The 19,121-nt window shown below is 31.3% G+C and overlaps 1 protein-coding gene and 1 long non-coding RNA gene across 4 annotated transcripts; one reads left to right on the plus strand and one right to left on the minus strand.

Moving 5' to 3' along the window:
* LOC109358208 (LEAF RUST 10 DISEASE-RESISTANCE LOCUS RECEPTOR-LIKE PROTEIN KINASE-like 1.2) lies at positions 1,890–14,374 on the minus strand. Of its 3 annotated transcripts, XM_019602309.1 has the most exons (5): positions 13,931–14,374; positions 13,523–13,745; positions 4,214–4,249; positions 3,850–4,110; positions 1,890–3,196 (listed from the first exon to the last, which is right to left on the minus strand). In XM_019602309.1, the coding sequence occupies exons 1-5, from the start codon at positions 14,168–14,170 to the stop codon at positions 2,271–2,273; spliced, it is 1,686 nt and encodes a 561-aa protein (XP_019457854.1). In that variant the 5' UTR covers positions 14,171–14,374; the 3' UTR covers positions 1,890–2,270. The 3 variants fall into 3 exon arrangements, with proteins under 3 accessions (XP_019457854.1, XP_019457852.1, XP_019457853.1); XM_019602307.1 differs by lacking the exons at positions 13,523–13,745; positions 13,931–14,374 and adding an exon at positions 9,583–11,046; XM_019602308.1 differs by lacking the exons at positions 13,523–13,745; positions 13,931–14,374 and adding an exon at positions 6,826–7,795.
* LOC109358214 lies at positions 3,199–3,524 on the plus strand. The gene is made up of 2 exons (XR_002108930.1): positions 3,199–3,289; positions 3,335–3,524. It is a non-coding gene; the product is annotated as an uncharacterized LOC109358214 (long non-coding RNA).

A 19,121-nucleotide genomic window follows, 5' to 3' on the forward strand; every position in this document is an offset into this window, starting at 1 on the left:
TCTTCTCCCTCTTGAAAAGGTAATTTTGCCTACTTGGGTAGTTTTGCTTTATTACCATAAATTTCAGCACATATGGTAATGTAATAAACTTTGGAATCCTCTTTCATATGTTCTTCACTTAGAGGTTGTTACCATTGTCGGCAAGTTGTTTTTGAAGGGAAATGGAAGAAAATAGAACAAGCATATTTCATAGTTCTTAAACGTAACGCTTTCATTCATCCCCTTTTTGAAAATCAACTCGCAACTTCATGAGTGTCCTCTTTTGTTGCCAACTTGTTTCCCTTAATTTTTAATGATGTAAGAACCTTTTTTCCACGTTCTTCACTTCATTCAATACTTCTATAAACCTTCTAATGTAAGAATAAATCTTCCGTTAAAGTCTTCCCAACCCAAAAGCAAAGTTACAAATTCAACCTAAACCTTTCATATTTTGTCCTACAAAAATCGAAGTGGAATCTTGCATTATTTATAGCAGTTATTGAGTTTTCCATTTCTGACTGGTAATATATTATACATAAAACTTTTTTCGGTATAGACTAATGGATCTTGCTTCACCAGGCAAAATGAAGAATGAGAACAAATGTTTAACCAACTTGTTCAAGCTAGAAAATAATCAGTTTTGGAGTGTTAAACATTGTAATCATTTTTTTTAGAGTATTATGTAGCATTAGCATGTTCTAATGAAAATTACTTTCAGATTCAGCACACAAGGTCCTATTGAAATGGCCAGAGTTGTTGACTCCTCTTTTTTCAAGTCTTCTATCGGAAGTCTATCATGGTCCCACGATATTTGATGTCCACTACCCATGACTTGATTTTTCATTTACCCCCTCTGCACTTCAAGTCTTCTATTGGAAAAGCTGCTGTACAAGTTTAACATGCAAAATGGTTGTATAAAAGATGTTATAGAGAATATGATATAATCATGCCTTAATTAATTTGAGCTTGTACTAGTATTCTGACCGATTTGATAACTATTTGTTTGATAACTAGTGCGATATTAATAACACTATTCTTGATCAATAACAGTTTGGTCCCTTTCAAAAAAAATAAAAAAAGTAATAAGCAAGTGCATAATAATATATTCCATAGTGTTGCTTTCTCTATCTTCTAGGTGTTCTGAGGTGTTCCTTTATTTGAGTTGGCCTCTCCCATGGCAGGGGTGATTTTAGATTGTTCATGACAGAAGAGAGTTTCTGCTCTATCCTTTAAGGGAATTAAAGCTGCAGTTCTTTATTGTAATGCAGAGGGAGAAGGGAAAGTGAACAGAGAGAGTTAGAGTCAGAGAGGCCCTCAATTCATTTCGGATTCGTTTGCGAGTTGAACAAATGTTTAAGCTTTGTATGGTCCCCTTGCTAAGTTGACGCGAGGTATATCTCCATTTCTCTGTCGGATGGCTATGACATGATGGGATTGGTCTAATTACTGGGTGATTTTCCAATATCTATGTAGCCTATATGGCAGGGTTGTATATTAAGATATCAGACACAGCTGCTAGAAATGGTTGGATAGAGGAAGAACATAAATGCTGAAGGTAGTCACATGAGTGAGATATATTTTGATTTTCCGCATTGGATATACAGCAGGATTGAGCAAGGGCTGCAAGGCAATGATTTGAGACATGATGATGGATAGACAGAAGAAAATGAGATTTGTAAGAAGAATGACTGTGGTGGGTTTAAGGTGCATTCACAATGAGCAGAGTGATATATATCTTGGAAGGCAGCATGAATTCCCTTGAAATGCCATCAAAACCTCTTCTGTCTTCTCCTACTAGATCAGTGCCGATGCCCGACTCTGATCCTTAGTTGCAACAGATGGACATAGATGTCGAAAGTGACCATAGATATCTGAATATAATCATCAAATAGTTTAAACAGTTTAACATATGCTAAAGATCTCCTTACCCTTTGTACTTAAAAGTTAAGAAGTAGGTGTAACAAAGGAAGGGTACAAATTTAAGTGTAGGCATAACATTGATGAAAAAATCCCAATAGAGAAATAGAGAAAGTCATCTTATCTGAACTTGCAGTTGATAGAAAAGAACTAATAATATAATAATTATATAATCACTAAAAAGATGAACCTTCTTAACCAAGGCATATTTATCATCTATATACATCTCACTCTTACAGCCATGACTCATGAGCATCAGTAAATAACAGAACTCAGGCTGTAACTAGGTAGGTGCTACCTATTTGATGCTAATCACTGCTACATAAACTAAGAATCTCAGATAAGGTTAAGGTACTGAGATGTGAAAGGATCACTTATCCACTAGCATTTGGTGTTGTAGATTTGCTCACCACGTTTGAATCAGGTGATGGAGGAGGTGGATCATCCTTGAGCAACACAACATCATCATCTGCTGAGATATCTAACACCTCAGGTTGGCTTTTTTTATGTTTGCCATCACTTTGTATATCCAAGAGAGTATCCACCACTTCTTCCATAGTAGGTCTCATATCTTTGGAACTCTGCAAGCACCTAAATGCTAACTCAGCTACAGCGTTTATCATCTTCCTTACTTTGAAATCTGATTCAAACCCAAGTGCAGGATCCACAAGCTCATGCAGCGCTTGATTTTGAATCTTGTTAATGGCCATATTTGACAAATTGATTTCATGCCTATGCCTTGTGATATCAACAGCAGGCAAAGATGATATCAACTCAATCAGCATTACTCCAAAGCTATAAACATCACTTTTGCTAGTAAGTTGGTAACACTCATGATACTCAGGATCCACATAACCTGGAGTACCTTGTGGAGCTGTTGAAATGTGAGTAGCATGTGTTGGGAAAAGGCGTGATAGACCAAAATCTGCTACTTTGACACAGAAGTGATCGTCAAGAAGAATATTATTGGTTTTTACATCTCTGTGGATGATTTCAGAAGCATGAAGATATTTCAATGCACTTGCAGTATCAACAGCAATATTCATTCTAATATGCCAAGGTAATGCACCAGGTTTGGTTTTCCGACCATGAAGATGATCAGCGACAGTTCCATTAGAAATGTATTCATATACAAGAAGAAGCTCACGGCTGTGGCGAGAAGTGCATCCAAATAGCGACACAAGATTTGGATGCCGCAAGCGTGTCAAGATCTCAACTTCATTCATGAATTGCTCAACCCTCTTGTAATTGTTCTCATACAACCTCTTCACTGCAACACGACGCCCATCATGCAGTTGGCCTAGCCAAGAAACACATAGACAGGAACCTTTGTCAGTGATCAAAGATAGCATGTTAGATCAAATTATTACTACTAGATCAAAATCCTAAGCATGTTGGTCTTGGTTGAATACTTATAATTATTAATGAAGATACATAGAAGGTTTTCTTAAATCAAACATTCCCTGTCAAATCATACTAATATCACATGCTAGATCAAATATTTAACATTAGGCTAAATGCAATATGTATTGCTATGTTGGTGAGGGCACCAGATGTTAAGCATGTCAAATCCTAAAGGAGACATGGCCAACTAAAGCATACACAATCTCCTAGTGGCTTCTGTGGAATCAAATCCATAAAATCATACTTATACTACTTGTTAGATCAAATACTTAACATTATGCCAAAAGCTAAGTTTATTGGAGATGTTAAGCTCGTAGTGTCATTCAAGGGATCTGAAGTTTTGAGCCCATAACCTCACACTTAAGCCACTTGTTAGATCAAATATTTAACACATTTAACATTATATTAAAACCTATATCTATTGGTAATGTTGCCACACAGGTGCAAAGCCCATCCAATCATAAAGGAGAGAATTTGAACAAATAAAGCTAACAAATCAGACATGATAAAAATATGCAAATAGATTTAACAAAGGATGCTTGCTTTTACCATAATACACTGTCCCAAAGCCCCCATCTCCTAGTTCTCTGGCTGAGTCAAAGTTGTTTGTGGCCTCTTCAAGTTCATCATAGGTGAAAACATGGACTCCAAAGTATTGACTTCCCTTCTCAGCATCTTTTAGTAAAGATGGGTCAGAAGCAGTGAAACTCTGAGATACATAGGACATGGTGTAACGATTCTTTTTCCTGCGTTGATATAAATACATGGCTAAAAACACTACAAGTGCTCCAAACACAGCAGCACTAACGCCTACAAAAGAAGCATAGGAAATGTCAAGTAGCATATTATCCTATGAAATATATCACAACACCAAATAATGGAAGGAAAATATCAAGGAAAATGGAGCTATTACCTATAGCGAGTTTCCTTTTCCAATTCCATGGATTTTCTGCAAAAGTTAGCATTGAATGAAAAGATTATTAGTTTGCATTCATGAGGCACTCTTGTTGAATCTTTATGCCATGTCAAGGAGTATATTCTACTTGAAGCAAACAAAAACCAACATTTATGTACATGATTACTTTTTTCACTAAATGCTTCATTGTGAAAATAAGCACTAAAGGCTATGTCCTAATGCACCAAGAAATTGCATGACAAAGAAGAGTTCAAGAACCAAATTGGCTTAATTTAGAAAAATGAGAAGTAGGCCAACTCCCAATCTGTTTTCTCAGTATGAGTTTTGTTTTAAATATATTTGCGAATTCATGCTACTACATGCGACCGAGGAGCCAACAACCACCAAGATTGAGTCATGGAAACACTGAAGAGCTATCATAAGTGAGACAATGTATCTTTAACCAAAACTTTAATGTCATGCACTCATACTTTCATGTGTCACACTTGAATATATCTAACAATTCGAAAGGACTATGATATCACTAATTAGGAGACTCACGATCGGAGAGGCACTAACCACGAGGAGTCCCATGGTTTCGGACCATGAGAAGAGTGGAAACCTATAACTGAGACAACCAAAATCTCGAGGCTATGATTTCATAAGTATCTGCCACTTATAAATTATTTTGTTCATCTCATCTTATCTCATAGGGTAAGTATTTCACAAATATATACAACAATTTGTTTTATATCCACAAGTTCTAATTAGATTTGTGTTTCAAACTTTGGTTGAAGAAGTAAAACATTTTACTACTCCCTTCATCAAAACTCAATTTGAGATTTTAAATATTACTCTGATCATAATACACTTAGAAAATTGAACTACTAATCAACTTCTAATCTAAATCAATTTTATAAGACTCAGTTTTGCTAAGACAAAATTCCCAGGGTGACCATTTTAACAAGTCAAAAGTTGAATCTTCACAACAGAAAGTAGGTGAAGTAACTTGTAATAAAAGTCCACAAACTCCAATTTTTTGTGTAGTTCTATATTATAAAACTATATACACAAAACAAATACTATTGAGAATGAAGATACTGTCATCCTCAGTAATGTGACATCATATTGCAGGTATACATGTTTGGATATCATGCATGTTGATGTAATAGGGAAAGACGTGTTGGACCATAAAGAAAGAAAATGAAGGGTCTCACATGAAATGTTGACCTATAAAATGGAGTGGTTAACATATAAAATCACCAATATACCCTCAAGATAGAGTAGTTGCCAAATCAATAATTATCCAGTTTCCTTGGTTGGGTCAGTGAAAATCTTAGCCTAAGATACCATTTTGCTATTTTATTGCTGCCACTAATTTTAGACAAGCCTCAACCAATTGATTCCTTTGCCCACATACAAACATGAGCATTATTTCAATCAACTTCAACTAAATAATAATTAGTTAAATTTCTTTATTAGTCATATGTTTGATTAGTTATAGTCTTTATCCTATTCATTGAATTTTATCTTGAATTATTCTGTTTTCCATTTTTGTGTGAGTATTCCATTTTTCATGTTTGTTTACCATTATTTTGTGTTATACTAATACTGCAGGCTTAAAGAATATTATATAAATAATATATTAAGAAACTTTTCTTCTCAGGGTGGGGACACATGCCCCAAATTCTCTAAAATCTATAGGGCCGTCCCTTTTTACACAACAAGACTTTAAGGGAAAAAATGTGCAGTCAACGGTTCCAACTTTTCTTTACTTCAAGGTTATCACAAGTAATGGCTACCAACACTATACCTCTAAATACCCTTATAATAATTAATTTGTTATTATTATTTGGATTTTTTTTATTCTATTTAAATTTTAAGTAATACACTTCAATAATGTAATTTTTTTTATCCAATACCGTGCCTAGAGAATTATTCAGGTGTCATATGATTCATGTCCCAAAGTTTCAACTCTCAACTACCCATACTAAACCCACAACAAAGTTTCTAACTTTCTATAGGACATGATGAAGAAACTGAATGGAATTTATTGGGTGGGAATTGGGAAGCCTTAACTAGGAATATGAAACTCAAAAGTGTTGATTGATGTGTTTTTAAGGAATACTAGAAAAAGAATACTTAAAACAATAGAGGTATTTGGAGGACCCTTTAATTCCATTCTACTGAAAACAATCTAAACAAAGTTTTCAACAATGGTTTAAGTTTATAAAACCATATAAACATACTTCACAGATTGATACGTTTTCTTCGTTGAAGCTGCAAGGCTCGGCATACCTTGACGAATTGGAGAACGCCAACCATGTAATTATTGTTCCAAGATCTACAAATTTTCTAAGAACTCTAGGAGTCTAATTGCATCTAAGTCTATACTTGGAAGTAATGTTTAAATTTTGGTCGCTTTTATTGGAAATGCAATAGATGTGAGAGCAAGGTTGTGATCATTTTGAATACTCTAAAACTACAATATTATGGCCGCAATTATGGAATTACGGTGCATACTACAATTTAAAACACTACTTCGGAGTTTAAATCATATCTTGAGATGAGATTGGGTAAAAGATAGATAGGAAGACCTAACTCCTAATATAGTTAGAAAGAAATCATACTTGTGTGAATTTGACATTGTGAAGAAGATTGAGATCCATCAGGGCAATGACATGAAAATTGATATTGATCAATATCTATCCTCCCACAAGCTCCATCACTGTCCCTACATCTCTTACAATTCAAAGCATCTTCTTCAATAGTATCATAACTCACCTCAAACCCTTTTTCCACCACTTCTTTCAGAGCATAAAAATCATCACTAGATTCAAGAGGAGCGCTCAGCAAGACTTGCACTATGCTACGATTCTCACATCTCTCCTCAAGCTTGGAAATTTCGTTCACTTTACCGTAGAATACATACTCGCCGTGGTAATTTGGGAAGCAAGTGAAGTTTTTTGGGAACGAAACATTATAGTGACAATCGTAGAAAACGGTGATGTTATCCACGTTTTGGGTATACTGAAACAGAGTTGGGGACAGAGTATTGTTGGATAAAGGATGATCACAACTTTCATAGTCAACATCTTTTCGCACCATTTTCATCGTATAACTCAAGAAGTTAATATTAATCACTTGGAATTGCTGTGAGTTAATATGAAGTAAAGGGTATGGATCAATACAGTTACTGAGCTTGAATTCATCTCTGCCGCCACAGTAACGAGGTCGTTCTACATCATCCCAGAAGGGAAAGACGATTCTGGATACTGATCCACAGTTGAATGGCTTGGTACAAGTAGAGTATTTCATTGTTGATTCTTGTTCTTGAGAATTGGATTTTGGCAAAGTGGTTAATAGTAAGAAGGAGAATGAAGAGAGGAATAATAAGGGGATGTGTTCCTTCATTGTAACAAGTTTAAGGGGTTGAAGTTAAAGTGAATATAATATATTGGTACACAAAGTTGAATACTGATATATGAAAGAGGTTTCTGAGTTTTATTCAATGAATGGTTGAAAATGCATAATATTCATTATAAGGAGTAAGAGAAAGGAAGGAGATGATGTTGTTGACTAAGAATAGGGATGAGATCACTCCTCTTAAAAGTTGTTTTATTTTTTGTGCTAAGTCAATCACATATTGATACATGACATGACTAAAAGAATTTATTTTAAATAAAAAGTAATGATTGACTTGGAAGACAGAGTGAGTGAGACACAATTTGAAACAAATGATCTTCATTATAACAATAGACATAAAGCTGAGTACCAAGGAAAGTGTTGGTAAGTTTCCTATTTCTCTGTCTATGTCTCTGTTTCATATGAGAAGTTAGGAATGACAGAAAGACAAAAGATTTAGTGTTATCTTATTTTTAAAACACCAAAAGAAAATTAACAAAAAAATATCTGAGTTTAAATCATTTGGTAATTTTACTCACATCTTCTTATACTAGTATTATTATATAACAAAACTAGAGTATCAGTATGTAAAATGTGAGGTAAGTAACTCAGCACTAAAAAGAAGGTAAGACACACTGTAATAGGATGATAAAAAATAATGAAAATATAAGGTCATGAAGTGTAAATGTGTGACTAATATGAGTGATTTTTATTCCATGATTCCACAGTCCAAATAATTTTAGTCATTGATTTCAATTTCCATGACTCTTTTATGTGTCGGTCTTTGTCCAAATATCAATACCTACCATTTCAATAGTTCTAATTATCCTTGGTCAATGCAGTGCATTTATTCTCAAGCAATATTTTTTTCCTTCAATCGTTTTCATCATCATTTGGCATATATTTTTTTAGAGCATATATAATAGCCACACATTTTTTATTGACTCGTATTTCAAAAAATTAGAAAAGTATAAGTTAAACATGATAGAAAACGAGATATATGTCATCCAATGAAAACTTTCTGGTTTTTTTTCTTATTATTGTCTCTGTTTATTTTTTTAAAACAAAAATAAATTATCTTACTGAACATTTTCCATTTTTTATACTAGAAAAAGGAGTCAGGTTTCAAGTACTTCGTCTTATTTATATAAATGATACCGCCACGTTTTTATTTTATAATGCGCCACATTTTGTTATTTGTTTATTGAACTTATTTTTATTAACTTCTCTGATATAAATGTTCATTTTTTTTATACAGAAAACTCAAAAACCATTTTAACAATTTTATAAAAATAAGTTATGAATACAAGTTTAAATGCGTTGTATATAACTTCCTCTAAACGCCACAAAATTTATGCTCATATTCTTGTTACTCTTGAAAAGTCAATATGTGCTACAAGGTCTAAATAAACTACACCTATGTATAACAATATAAAATTCAAACACGTTATCATACTTATCATTTTTCACTAGTTGAATCCCAGACTAATATAGTATTATAATGAAAACTATGATGCTGATAACTAAGAGTAAGATTAAAGGGAATCATTCAAACAAACAAAAAACATTTCTGAACACGCAAACAAAACAATTCCATATCTAGAAAATGAAGCTCTACCTAATATACTAGAGTAGATGTAAGGTATAGTCTTTGGCTCTAAGAAAATCCAATGATACCATCTAAAGGAAGAAAAAAATAAGTTAAGATAGTCTTTAGTGTTTGGCATGATTTTGAGCATGCTCAGCAATATTTGAGAATCCTTAGTTTTTACTTTCTAATGCCTAAAAATTTTCACATTCCCGTTTACTTGAGCATTTTTTGGTCCTAATTTCAGCCAAACACATGCTAGTTAGATACCATAAATGTAAACACATTTTATGAACCAAACACTGCCTAAAAGATTATTCATGAGAACCTGATCAAATTTAGAAGAATGGAGAAAACATTTTTCATTTTGAAAATGAGAATAGAGAATACATACTTGTAGCATGATGAGAAGGCATTGAATTTGGCTTAGGCAATAAAAAAGGCTGATCCATTTCTGGTAATGGTGACTGTGATGAACTTATGCCACAAATACTCCTACCATCATAAGTTTTGTTATCATTAGGACATAAGCATATAAAAGATGCATTATTATGTCCACATCTTCCACTAGATTTTATGCAACTATCACATTGGTCTTTATTCACACCCATCCACCCTACCTCAAAACCTTCATTTAAAACATATCCTGCACCCAATGTTATATCACCCTTCATGAAATTCAGTTCAGCCTCTTTTAGAACAGGGACCATGGTGTTATTCTTGCATCCAAGACTAATGAAATTATTACCCAAATTTGTGCTTAACACCAAGTATGCATAATGATGATCACCATCTATGGAACATGGAAAGGTAAAGGAATATGCACCATTCATAAGTGGTGAATAATATGAAGGAGGGTCACAGTCATAAAAAAGAGTAGTGTAATCATCATTAGTGGTGTAGTTGAAGAAAGGAAAATCCAAGTTGAAAGTGGTGTAACTGTAATCTTTAGAACAAGAAAGGTCAACCCATAAATCCAACCTTGCAATCTTCATAACTTGTGTGGTTTGATTTATACCAATGATGTCGAACTTTTGAGACATTATGTCAATAGTGAGATTGTCTTGTTGGCAATCAACCTTGAACTTTGGATGCCCACAATAATCTGGTTGGTTGCTATTCCAGAATGGATAACTAATATCACTCAGATTTCCACAGCTAAAAGGTGCACAAGCAGAGTAGTTATACCCTTTAGCATGATCACTAGAAAAATATGTTGGGATCATGAAGAGTGAGAGGAAGAGAATGAAGAAAAAATAAGGTGGAAAAGGAAGTGGAGGTAGCATCTTTGGAAATGATGAAAAGGCCAAAGATGATAGAAATTGAAGAGGGCCTAATTAGCATTATGTAATGTATAGTATAAAGGCCTTGTTGATAAGGCATATGATTAATTAAGGATACTATATTACTTAATTAATCTATATATTAAAGTCAAACTAAACGACATTTAACTTGTTTGGCAGGTTCATGAATATGGTATTGATAATTTGGTGGGGCATAAATTTTGGTTTTGCAAGCATCTACACATATCTATCAGATACTAGTATTTACTCAAAGGCTATGGTGTTTTTGTCACATAAGTGATATTATGAGTAGCATTTCCAATTCTATTTAAGGACATGGAGACATTCATAATAAGTTCAAAAGATAAAAGCAATATATAAGAGAAAATGGATAAAATTTGACATATATAATACATGGGGTTGGAAGAGATAAAGTAGAAAGTGAATGTGAGCACTACTAGGAAGTTTGGATTGACCATTTCAAAAAGCAATTGATATATATGTCATTGCGCAAAACAACTCATACTATAATAATTAAGATACCAAATCTTTTTACCTACTGCTACCATAAGAGTCTACCTACCATTTATAACACTTAAATTTATTGTTCTTATATACTAGTGTACTGTTCTGATTTAAGTTATATATATATATATATGTTTTGTTTTTATATACTAGTGTATCGACAGACATTTCGTATTAGCCGATTCACAATCTTATTTTATGGTATTAAATAGTTTTATTAAGAATTCAATTTTTATATATTTTATTTTAGAAAATCAAATGTTTTTATATTGATGTTATAATTTTTTTATTTATTATAATGTCCAATTTAAGGTGATATGAATGATTATTTTGTTAATGGTAGTTACTTATAATTATATATTTTTTGTATAAATTAAAAAATGTGAAGGGCAAAATAGAGAATTAGAAATAGATCATAGTGATAGTTAAATCATGTTTTGCGTTTATATAAGAGTATAAATATATATGTTTTGTTTTTATAACCTATCGCCCACTAATATTTTATGATATGATCAACTCATCAGGTGTGTAACTAGAAATCACTCTGAATAGAATCCACATGTTCACATCCTAAGGAGACTGAAGGCCTTTTTATATGGAATTTTGCACAGCTAAAAGGTGCACAAGCAGACTACATATCTATATGCTATATTAGATGCAATATATGTTCAAAAAATGATAACAATTATGTTACCGTGTGAACGAAAAAAGCAGAAAAACGTGAGCTAAATAATAGTATTTATTCATTTAGTACTTCTCATTCAATGAACATGGTTGTCACGTTCTGAAAATGACTTGGTTGTCCTTTTTATTTCCTTATGCTCATAATTGGGATAGTGTTTTTCTTTCAAGTAAGCAGTTGTCCATTATATTTTTTGGGCTTTTCATTTAGGTAACAAAATTTTGGGGTTCAATTTTTGGGTAATCTTTAGTAATGATGCCCTAAGCCCAAGCCCTAAGTCATTTCCACGTACCCAACATTGAAGATGGCTCGTAGTCATTAGATGAATTTGGATTGAAAAATATTAAATATCTTTGATTTAAAGCTAATATAAATTTGGAAAATGTTTATCCTACACCACTTTTTTTAGATATAGGTGGTATTGAGAAGAGATATAGGATGTGATTAATAACGTGATGAGAGAGGAAAAGCGATAGAGAGACAGATAAAATATAAAAGGGAGTGTTAGTAAAAAGGTGTAAGAATATGTTAATATATAAGTATACCAAAAATAATTGTAATATTAATGATATAATCCAATTTAAATTTATTAAACACTCAATTGAGCTTGAAAATAAATCAGTGAGTTATTTTCTAATAATTATTCATGGATGACAGATGGAAAAAGTCAAAAAAATATTTAAATGTCTTATTTGTGACCAAAAATACATTTAAGTTAAAAGGAAAAAATGTAAATAAAAAAAAACAATAAAAGGAACACTATTTATGTTATTGAATGTTAGGAGATAAATGTCAACTACAACGTAAGTTAAGTGTTATAGGTATAAAGTATACTGCTTCGGATGAATGTATCAATGAAATATACTTCAAAGAAATGATAATAACACATCTATGATTTGAACACGTCGTTAAAATCATTAGAGCTCGAGAAACTAGTAGAGCTAGAAAAATTAAAAATGTTAATAGAAAATTCAAGGATCTATATATATATATATGTGAGTCTCGTAAGGCAAAACTTGTCATGTTATTTTTAATAAACAAATAAAAATAAAAGTTTAATAATGTATCTTAATGGTCCAATAATGACTGAAATCCATTTATTACCCCTTTTAAACTCAAGTCTAAAAAATGGAGAAAATACCAAAGAATAAGTGAGCTTTTAGACATAAATTGCACTCTACTTAGAAAGAAAAAGTATAGTAGTGCTTTCTTTAGGTGCAATTTTTCTATATTATACTGAGTTGAATAATACATATACTGATATAAAAATGAATTCAACTCCTCTCTAATATTGGATTTTAAGGAGAAACAAGAATTATAATTTATTTTATTAAAAAATAGCTTAAAATTAAAACGGTTGAATTTTTATTTTTATTATATGTCATAATCTCAACATGGTAACAAGAGGATCCAAATTCTATAAAAAGTATGCATGCATTTTTTTGTGGCCCTAATTGTTACTTATAATCCACTGTATTACCAAACTAATTTATAATTTTCATATACAGAATAAGGGGACAACTAGAAATACAACAACTTGAAATATTCAGAAAGCAATTATGATATAAAAATACTTTAGATACTAATGAAGAAGCAAACTTCAATATACTATCTCCACTGGTGCAACCGTTGATTAATATAATAAAGCATCAAAATCGAACCACAAAATCTAATCAAGCCATGTAGTTAATTAATCTACATGTAATAATCTTTGAACCTCACTAAGCAAATTATTCTAACAAATCAATTGATGGATGCTTATGTTTTCAATATTATACATGTGATATAGGATGCACAAAAAACTGTCAACATTATTCAAGAAGCTGAAATTTTAGTGCACATACCTTTCTTGCAACTTTTGACAACAATACTATCATCTTTGCATATGCACATGGAGTGCTTATTAGTTTGATTGTATCCACAAAACCCACCAGAACCCTCACACTCAGCACATTCTCCAGCTTTCATCCAATCTAGCACAAACCCATTGTTCATAGCAGCACCAAACCCAGTTATCAAACCACCACTTTGGATCTCATGATCATTCTTAAGAACTGTCACCACAATCTGTTGGAGGAAGATAAGTAATAGTGAATTAATTATAGATATACTTCTAGGATCTTCTTACTTAAAAAGTCACTTATAGATATGTTTTTCACAATTTCTTAACTTAATAATGTACACTTCTATATTCTGGAAAACCAACAATATAATCTACATATTTCAAATTCCAAATTTAGTATAATAGAAACCTTTTCTTGACAATACGCATGCCAATCATAGTCATCAGTTTCATTCTCTGAAAAATACACAAAAGATTGCTTCCTCTCACTATTTTTCAAGCAGCTTATAGGATCTACCGATGAAGTGTAAGAAGAACTACAATTAAAATAGAAACTTATATTTAAATCCAAAGGGCTATAAACCAAAGGAAAAGTTTCTAGGGAAATATTGTTTTTTGCCCTTGGACATGATTGGTTCACTATATCCATGTCAACAAGGGTAATAGAATTTGTTTCATAGTTTATATCTTTCACATAATATGTGTCTGTTGGTAGCTTGAAGATGGGTTGGCCATCATTTGAGCATTCAAGGCCGAAATCCGGATAACCGCAAGCGGTGGTGGTAGTGGTTGTGGTGATGGATCGTCGCCAAAAAGGGTAACGGATTGGAACTCCGTTACCACAATCATGAGAAGGACATGATGTAGGAGATGTATCATTAGAGTTATTGGCATAACATGTCATGAGGGTGATGGAGAGTGCAAAAAGAAAGTACAAGGGTTTTGACATGACTAAGTGTATGTTGAAATAAATGTAGAACTAATATTATGGGGAGTGATTTTTACTGTAACCATGCTTGCATATATAGCTATACTTTTTTCCCCTCAATTGGTGAGGCAGTCCAGGAAATTTCATTGCAGTTGATTGTTTAGTTTTTTTATTGAAAAAATAAGATGACCAGTGGGAAAAGAATCTATCTGCTAAGTTGTTGACAGCAAGATTTATTATTAAATTGTAAGTAGTTGTAATTATTTTTATAAGATGTAAAGTTTGTTTTATGAAAAGAAATGTTTTGGATGTGTTATCCTAGCTCAACTTAAATTAATCATAATATAGTATAAATATGAGCTAGTAGTCTTGTATCATCCTTTATAATATTCTCACTATAATTTACTGTTTTGATCATTAATTTTTTTCTTCCATATCTAAAATCTACATACTAACAGTGTAAAGATTTATACACATGTATTTCATCATTCACCATTTATTTGAATTATTTTTTTTATAAAGTCAATCATAATTAAATATCAATAATGGATGATACAATGATAATGTATAAAACTGTATAAAATTCATATGCATACATCTTTTTCTCATTGTAATATAATTATAGAATATCAAAAGTATCAGCAAAATTATATTTACACTCAATTCTTTATGTGCATGGCGATTCAAAGACTGGGTGCCATGTTTGAAGAGAGAAGTCCAACACAAACTGAAAATTGTTTAACTTTGATGACGGGACTATAGACGCGTTTTTTCTAAGTATTTTTGGATTATTTTAAACTTTTGAAGTCTTGGTTGTTTCAGAAAAATCCTTGGACGTGATTATTAAAATCAAGTTTCAACAATATAAAATTCAGAAACGCGTGGCTGACACGTTCCTTCGAATATTATAAACCTCCTTCATAGACAAGTGGAAGTAAATATATGTTTTGAAAATTAAGGTAATGACATGGGAAGAGGAAACAACAAGCACATACGATAAGATAAGAGTTATGCAAGTTGTGGCCGATGGTATTATTCATCATTCTATGGGAACGTAAAACATGAGAAAAAATATTTTCAAGAAATTATAAAGGAAATTGTTAAACCACATTTTTATAGAAATAAAATTATGTTGAATATCATTGAAAATTGTGCAAACAACATTATTGAAAGTTGAAATACCAGCGAAGCTTTCCTAGTTTTAAGACAAAAAGGTTGGAGTAATTTATGGGGTTTTATATTAAAATAAAAGAGTAGATTACATTCAAATTCTCTTACTTTTAGTAAGATTATATAAACAATTCATAGATCTTTTACTTCTATATAAATCACTTTAAATTTATATACATATATTATTCTGATTATTTGCATGATATATATGTGTAATTTTCTAAAGAAAAATAGTGGAATGAGTGTAATTAAATTAAACAAAATATAGTATATTATGAAAACAAATTCAAATATAAGAATCATTATCTTTTATTCCTTACCAAATATATTAATAATTTTAAGGAGATATTATTTAACTCATTTTTATATTATTTTATCATGAACCAAAAATAATGAAGAGATATTGACTCTCATACTAGTTGGGCTCCACAATATATTCATCATACGTTTTTTGTTTAAAAGATTACACTTATATTCATCATACGTTTTTTGTTTAAAAGATTACACTTATAAATCATGTAAGAATAACTAGTATTATGTATGTATATAAATTAGGGGTGATATGTATAATGACAGAGAAATAGAGGTGATTTGTGTAACTTCACTAAAATTTAGGGTGTTAATGTAATTTACTCATGATAAAAATGTAATATCTATGTTAATGTTAGTCTAAAGATTTAAACACAGTCAATATAACATTCATCATTTATTTATACTAATGTAACGACAGTCACTTCGTGCATGTCAGCCCACTTTTTTACTTTCTGATGTCAAAGATTTAAGTTTTATATATTTTATTTTGGTGAATTAAAATATTTTGTTGTATTAAATGTAATTTATATTGTAATTTTTATTTGATGCATTTTATATTTTATTTCTTTGTTTTTATTTTAATTGTCAAACTAAGGTGAGATGATGATTAATATGTTGGTGGTGATTATATATTTTTTATAGAAATTAAAAGGAGTTAAGAGCAAAATAGGAAAAGGAAAATTATACCATAATAGTTACAACATGTTTTCCCTTTATATATAGTATAGAAGTATAAATATTTATATATAAGGGTTAATATTAATTAAATATAAATTGTGAATGATACAATAGCAATATAAACACATTAAGAGTACATATATTTTTTTGCCTTTTACAAAAAAAAATTATTATTGTTCTCAACCATGTAAAGGGCCCAAGATTGATAGTCAAATCTCCTAAAGTTGGTGAGCTTGCCCATCAAGGCCTAATAGTTCATAGTCTAGATTGGGCTGACCTAGGAACCATCTTGTACCATAATAAATCCACCCTACCTACCACTTTCATCACAAAGGTTGTCATCACTTTCTCATAAACAAAAGAGTTTTTTGTAGACCTCAAATTTTATAAAATTTCAATACATCAAATTATTTATTTTTTATTTGTTCTTCATCTCCTTTTGCTTATTATTCATGCAAAAAATTAAAATTCGTCAAAATAACATGGGAAAATTGCATAAACCCCATAGAGTTTATGTTTTTTTTGCAAATTAATACCATAAACTATTTTTATAGTTTTAAATCACAGTATCCTTGTTAGAATCTTACTCAGTTATTAATTGGTAAATCATTTATGAGTACCACAATATGCCCCTGCTAAAACTTGTAACATGGCCTAACTTATGAGTACAGAAAAAGCTCACCTATCTTAAACTTTTTGAGAAGAAAAATAGAAAGTAATAAAATATTTTCTTGATTTACAAAAAAGGTTCATTTTTTCTTGAAAAAGAATTCTGTTATCATGTTTTATGTTTATTCATTACTTCCTATTAACTTCATTTTTTGTCACTTAAACTTTCTATGAACTTCTATTGGTGATTAAATTGACAAACATGTTAATCTATAGGAATAGCCTTTTGTCAAAAAGTTGCTTCATATGCCTGCCTAATTAATCACACCTCATTGCAATAATACATTGCTACACATGCCTATGTTCTATTAAATTGCATACTTGTGTCCCACAAAATCACCCCATTATTGATTATTCATATATTGAATATCACTGACAGCCTAGAAAAAATGTTCATAGCCTGAAATTAATCTAAATGGTCCATTCATCTTAGGAAATTGGTGGTCACAGCAGGCATGGGTGACCATGCAAGATTACTGCTAGATCTCTCTTAATAGCCATTGTGAATAAATAATATAAAGCAACTAACCTTGATTTTCCCTCAAAATAATACATATGGATGGCCAAATAAACAAGTACATAAAAATAAAGAGAACAAAAGAAACATGATGAATCTTGAGAGAAAAAGTAAAGTTGGATGCTTGTGGATAGAGATTATCTGCCTTTAATAGTTTCTCATTCTCTATCTTGTACTAATCACATATTGCCATATGAATAGAAATTTTTTTAAAAAAAAAAAGGATAATATTTTGATTAGTTCGGAATAGGGAAGGAGACACCATTTGAGACAAGTGATCTCTATCTAGTATTGGGTGGTTCATAATAGTGAACTAGACTAATGCAGGATGATGTGTAAACTTATCATTGCTCAGCCCTCTCTAGGACAAACTTGACTAATGATAAATCATCAGTGATCAAGTGAGCATGAAGATTATATGTTGAAGGTACCATAATTTCAAGTAATCTTAACATATGATAATGAGCATTTTAATGTGTACCCAAATACCACATATTAAAGAAACTTAAGAAAATAAAGAACCTTAGGAGATGGTTAATTTTTGAGTAAGAATTTACTCTGTCAAGTAATCATAACATATGGTAGGCACACATTAGAAAAGTGTATTGTTTAGTCGAAATGCAACATTTTAAATTTTGACATAAAATAGACGAAAAGAATCTAGTTAAATTAATGATTATGAGCGTGAATTTATTCCAATTTGATTTCTTTTGCTTTCCGCAACTGAATAGTTTTAGAAGTATGATTATTATTGCTTGGCGTGCTTAAAGCTACAGCCATGCTAATCTAACCAGTGAAAATTAAGAAATTGGGGTGAACTTCGTACAGGTAATTAGAATGGAATACTTAACTTAACTTGTGTTTGTGAGTTGTTTTTTTAGAGGGAAATGAATAAGACAGAAAAGTTTGAGAGAAATGAAATATATTTGTAAGGTGACTCTTGAGCTTAATGATATTACTATAGAATTTTAGAAATCAAAAGAGAACACATATTTTTTTAGAGTTAATTACACTGACATCCCCCGAGTTTTAGTAAAATTACATAGATCACTCCTCACTTTTCTACACCTACACAAACCTCCCATAGTTTTTTTATACTTTCGTTACAATGACCACCCCTGCATGAGAAATAAGTGTAATATTTTAAACAAAAGATGTGACAAATGCAATTAAGTTAAACAAAACATGGTATATTGTGAGGAGAAATCCAAATAGTATACAAATTAATGTATCTTTATTATTTTTTATTACAAAATACATCAACAATTCTAAAAAGATATAGTTTAAATCGCTCTTATACTATATCGTAACAAACCAAAATTAATA

This window comes from Lupinus angustifolius, chromosome LG10 (genome assembly GCF_001865875.1).
Source record: "Lupinus angustifolius cultivar Tanjil chromosome LG10, LupAngTanjil_v1.0, whole genome shotgun sequence".
NCBI lineage: Eukaryota > Viridiplantae > Streptophyta > Magnoliopsida > Fabales > Fabaceae > Lupinus > Lupinus angustifolius.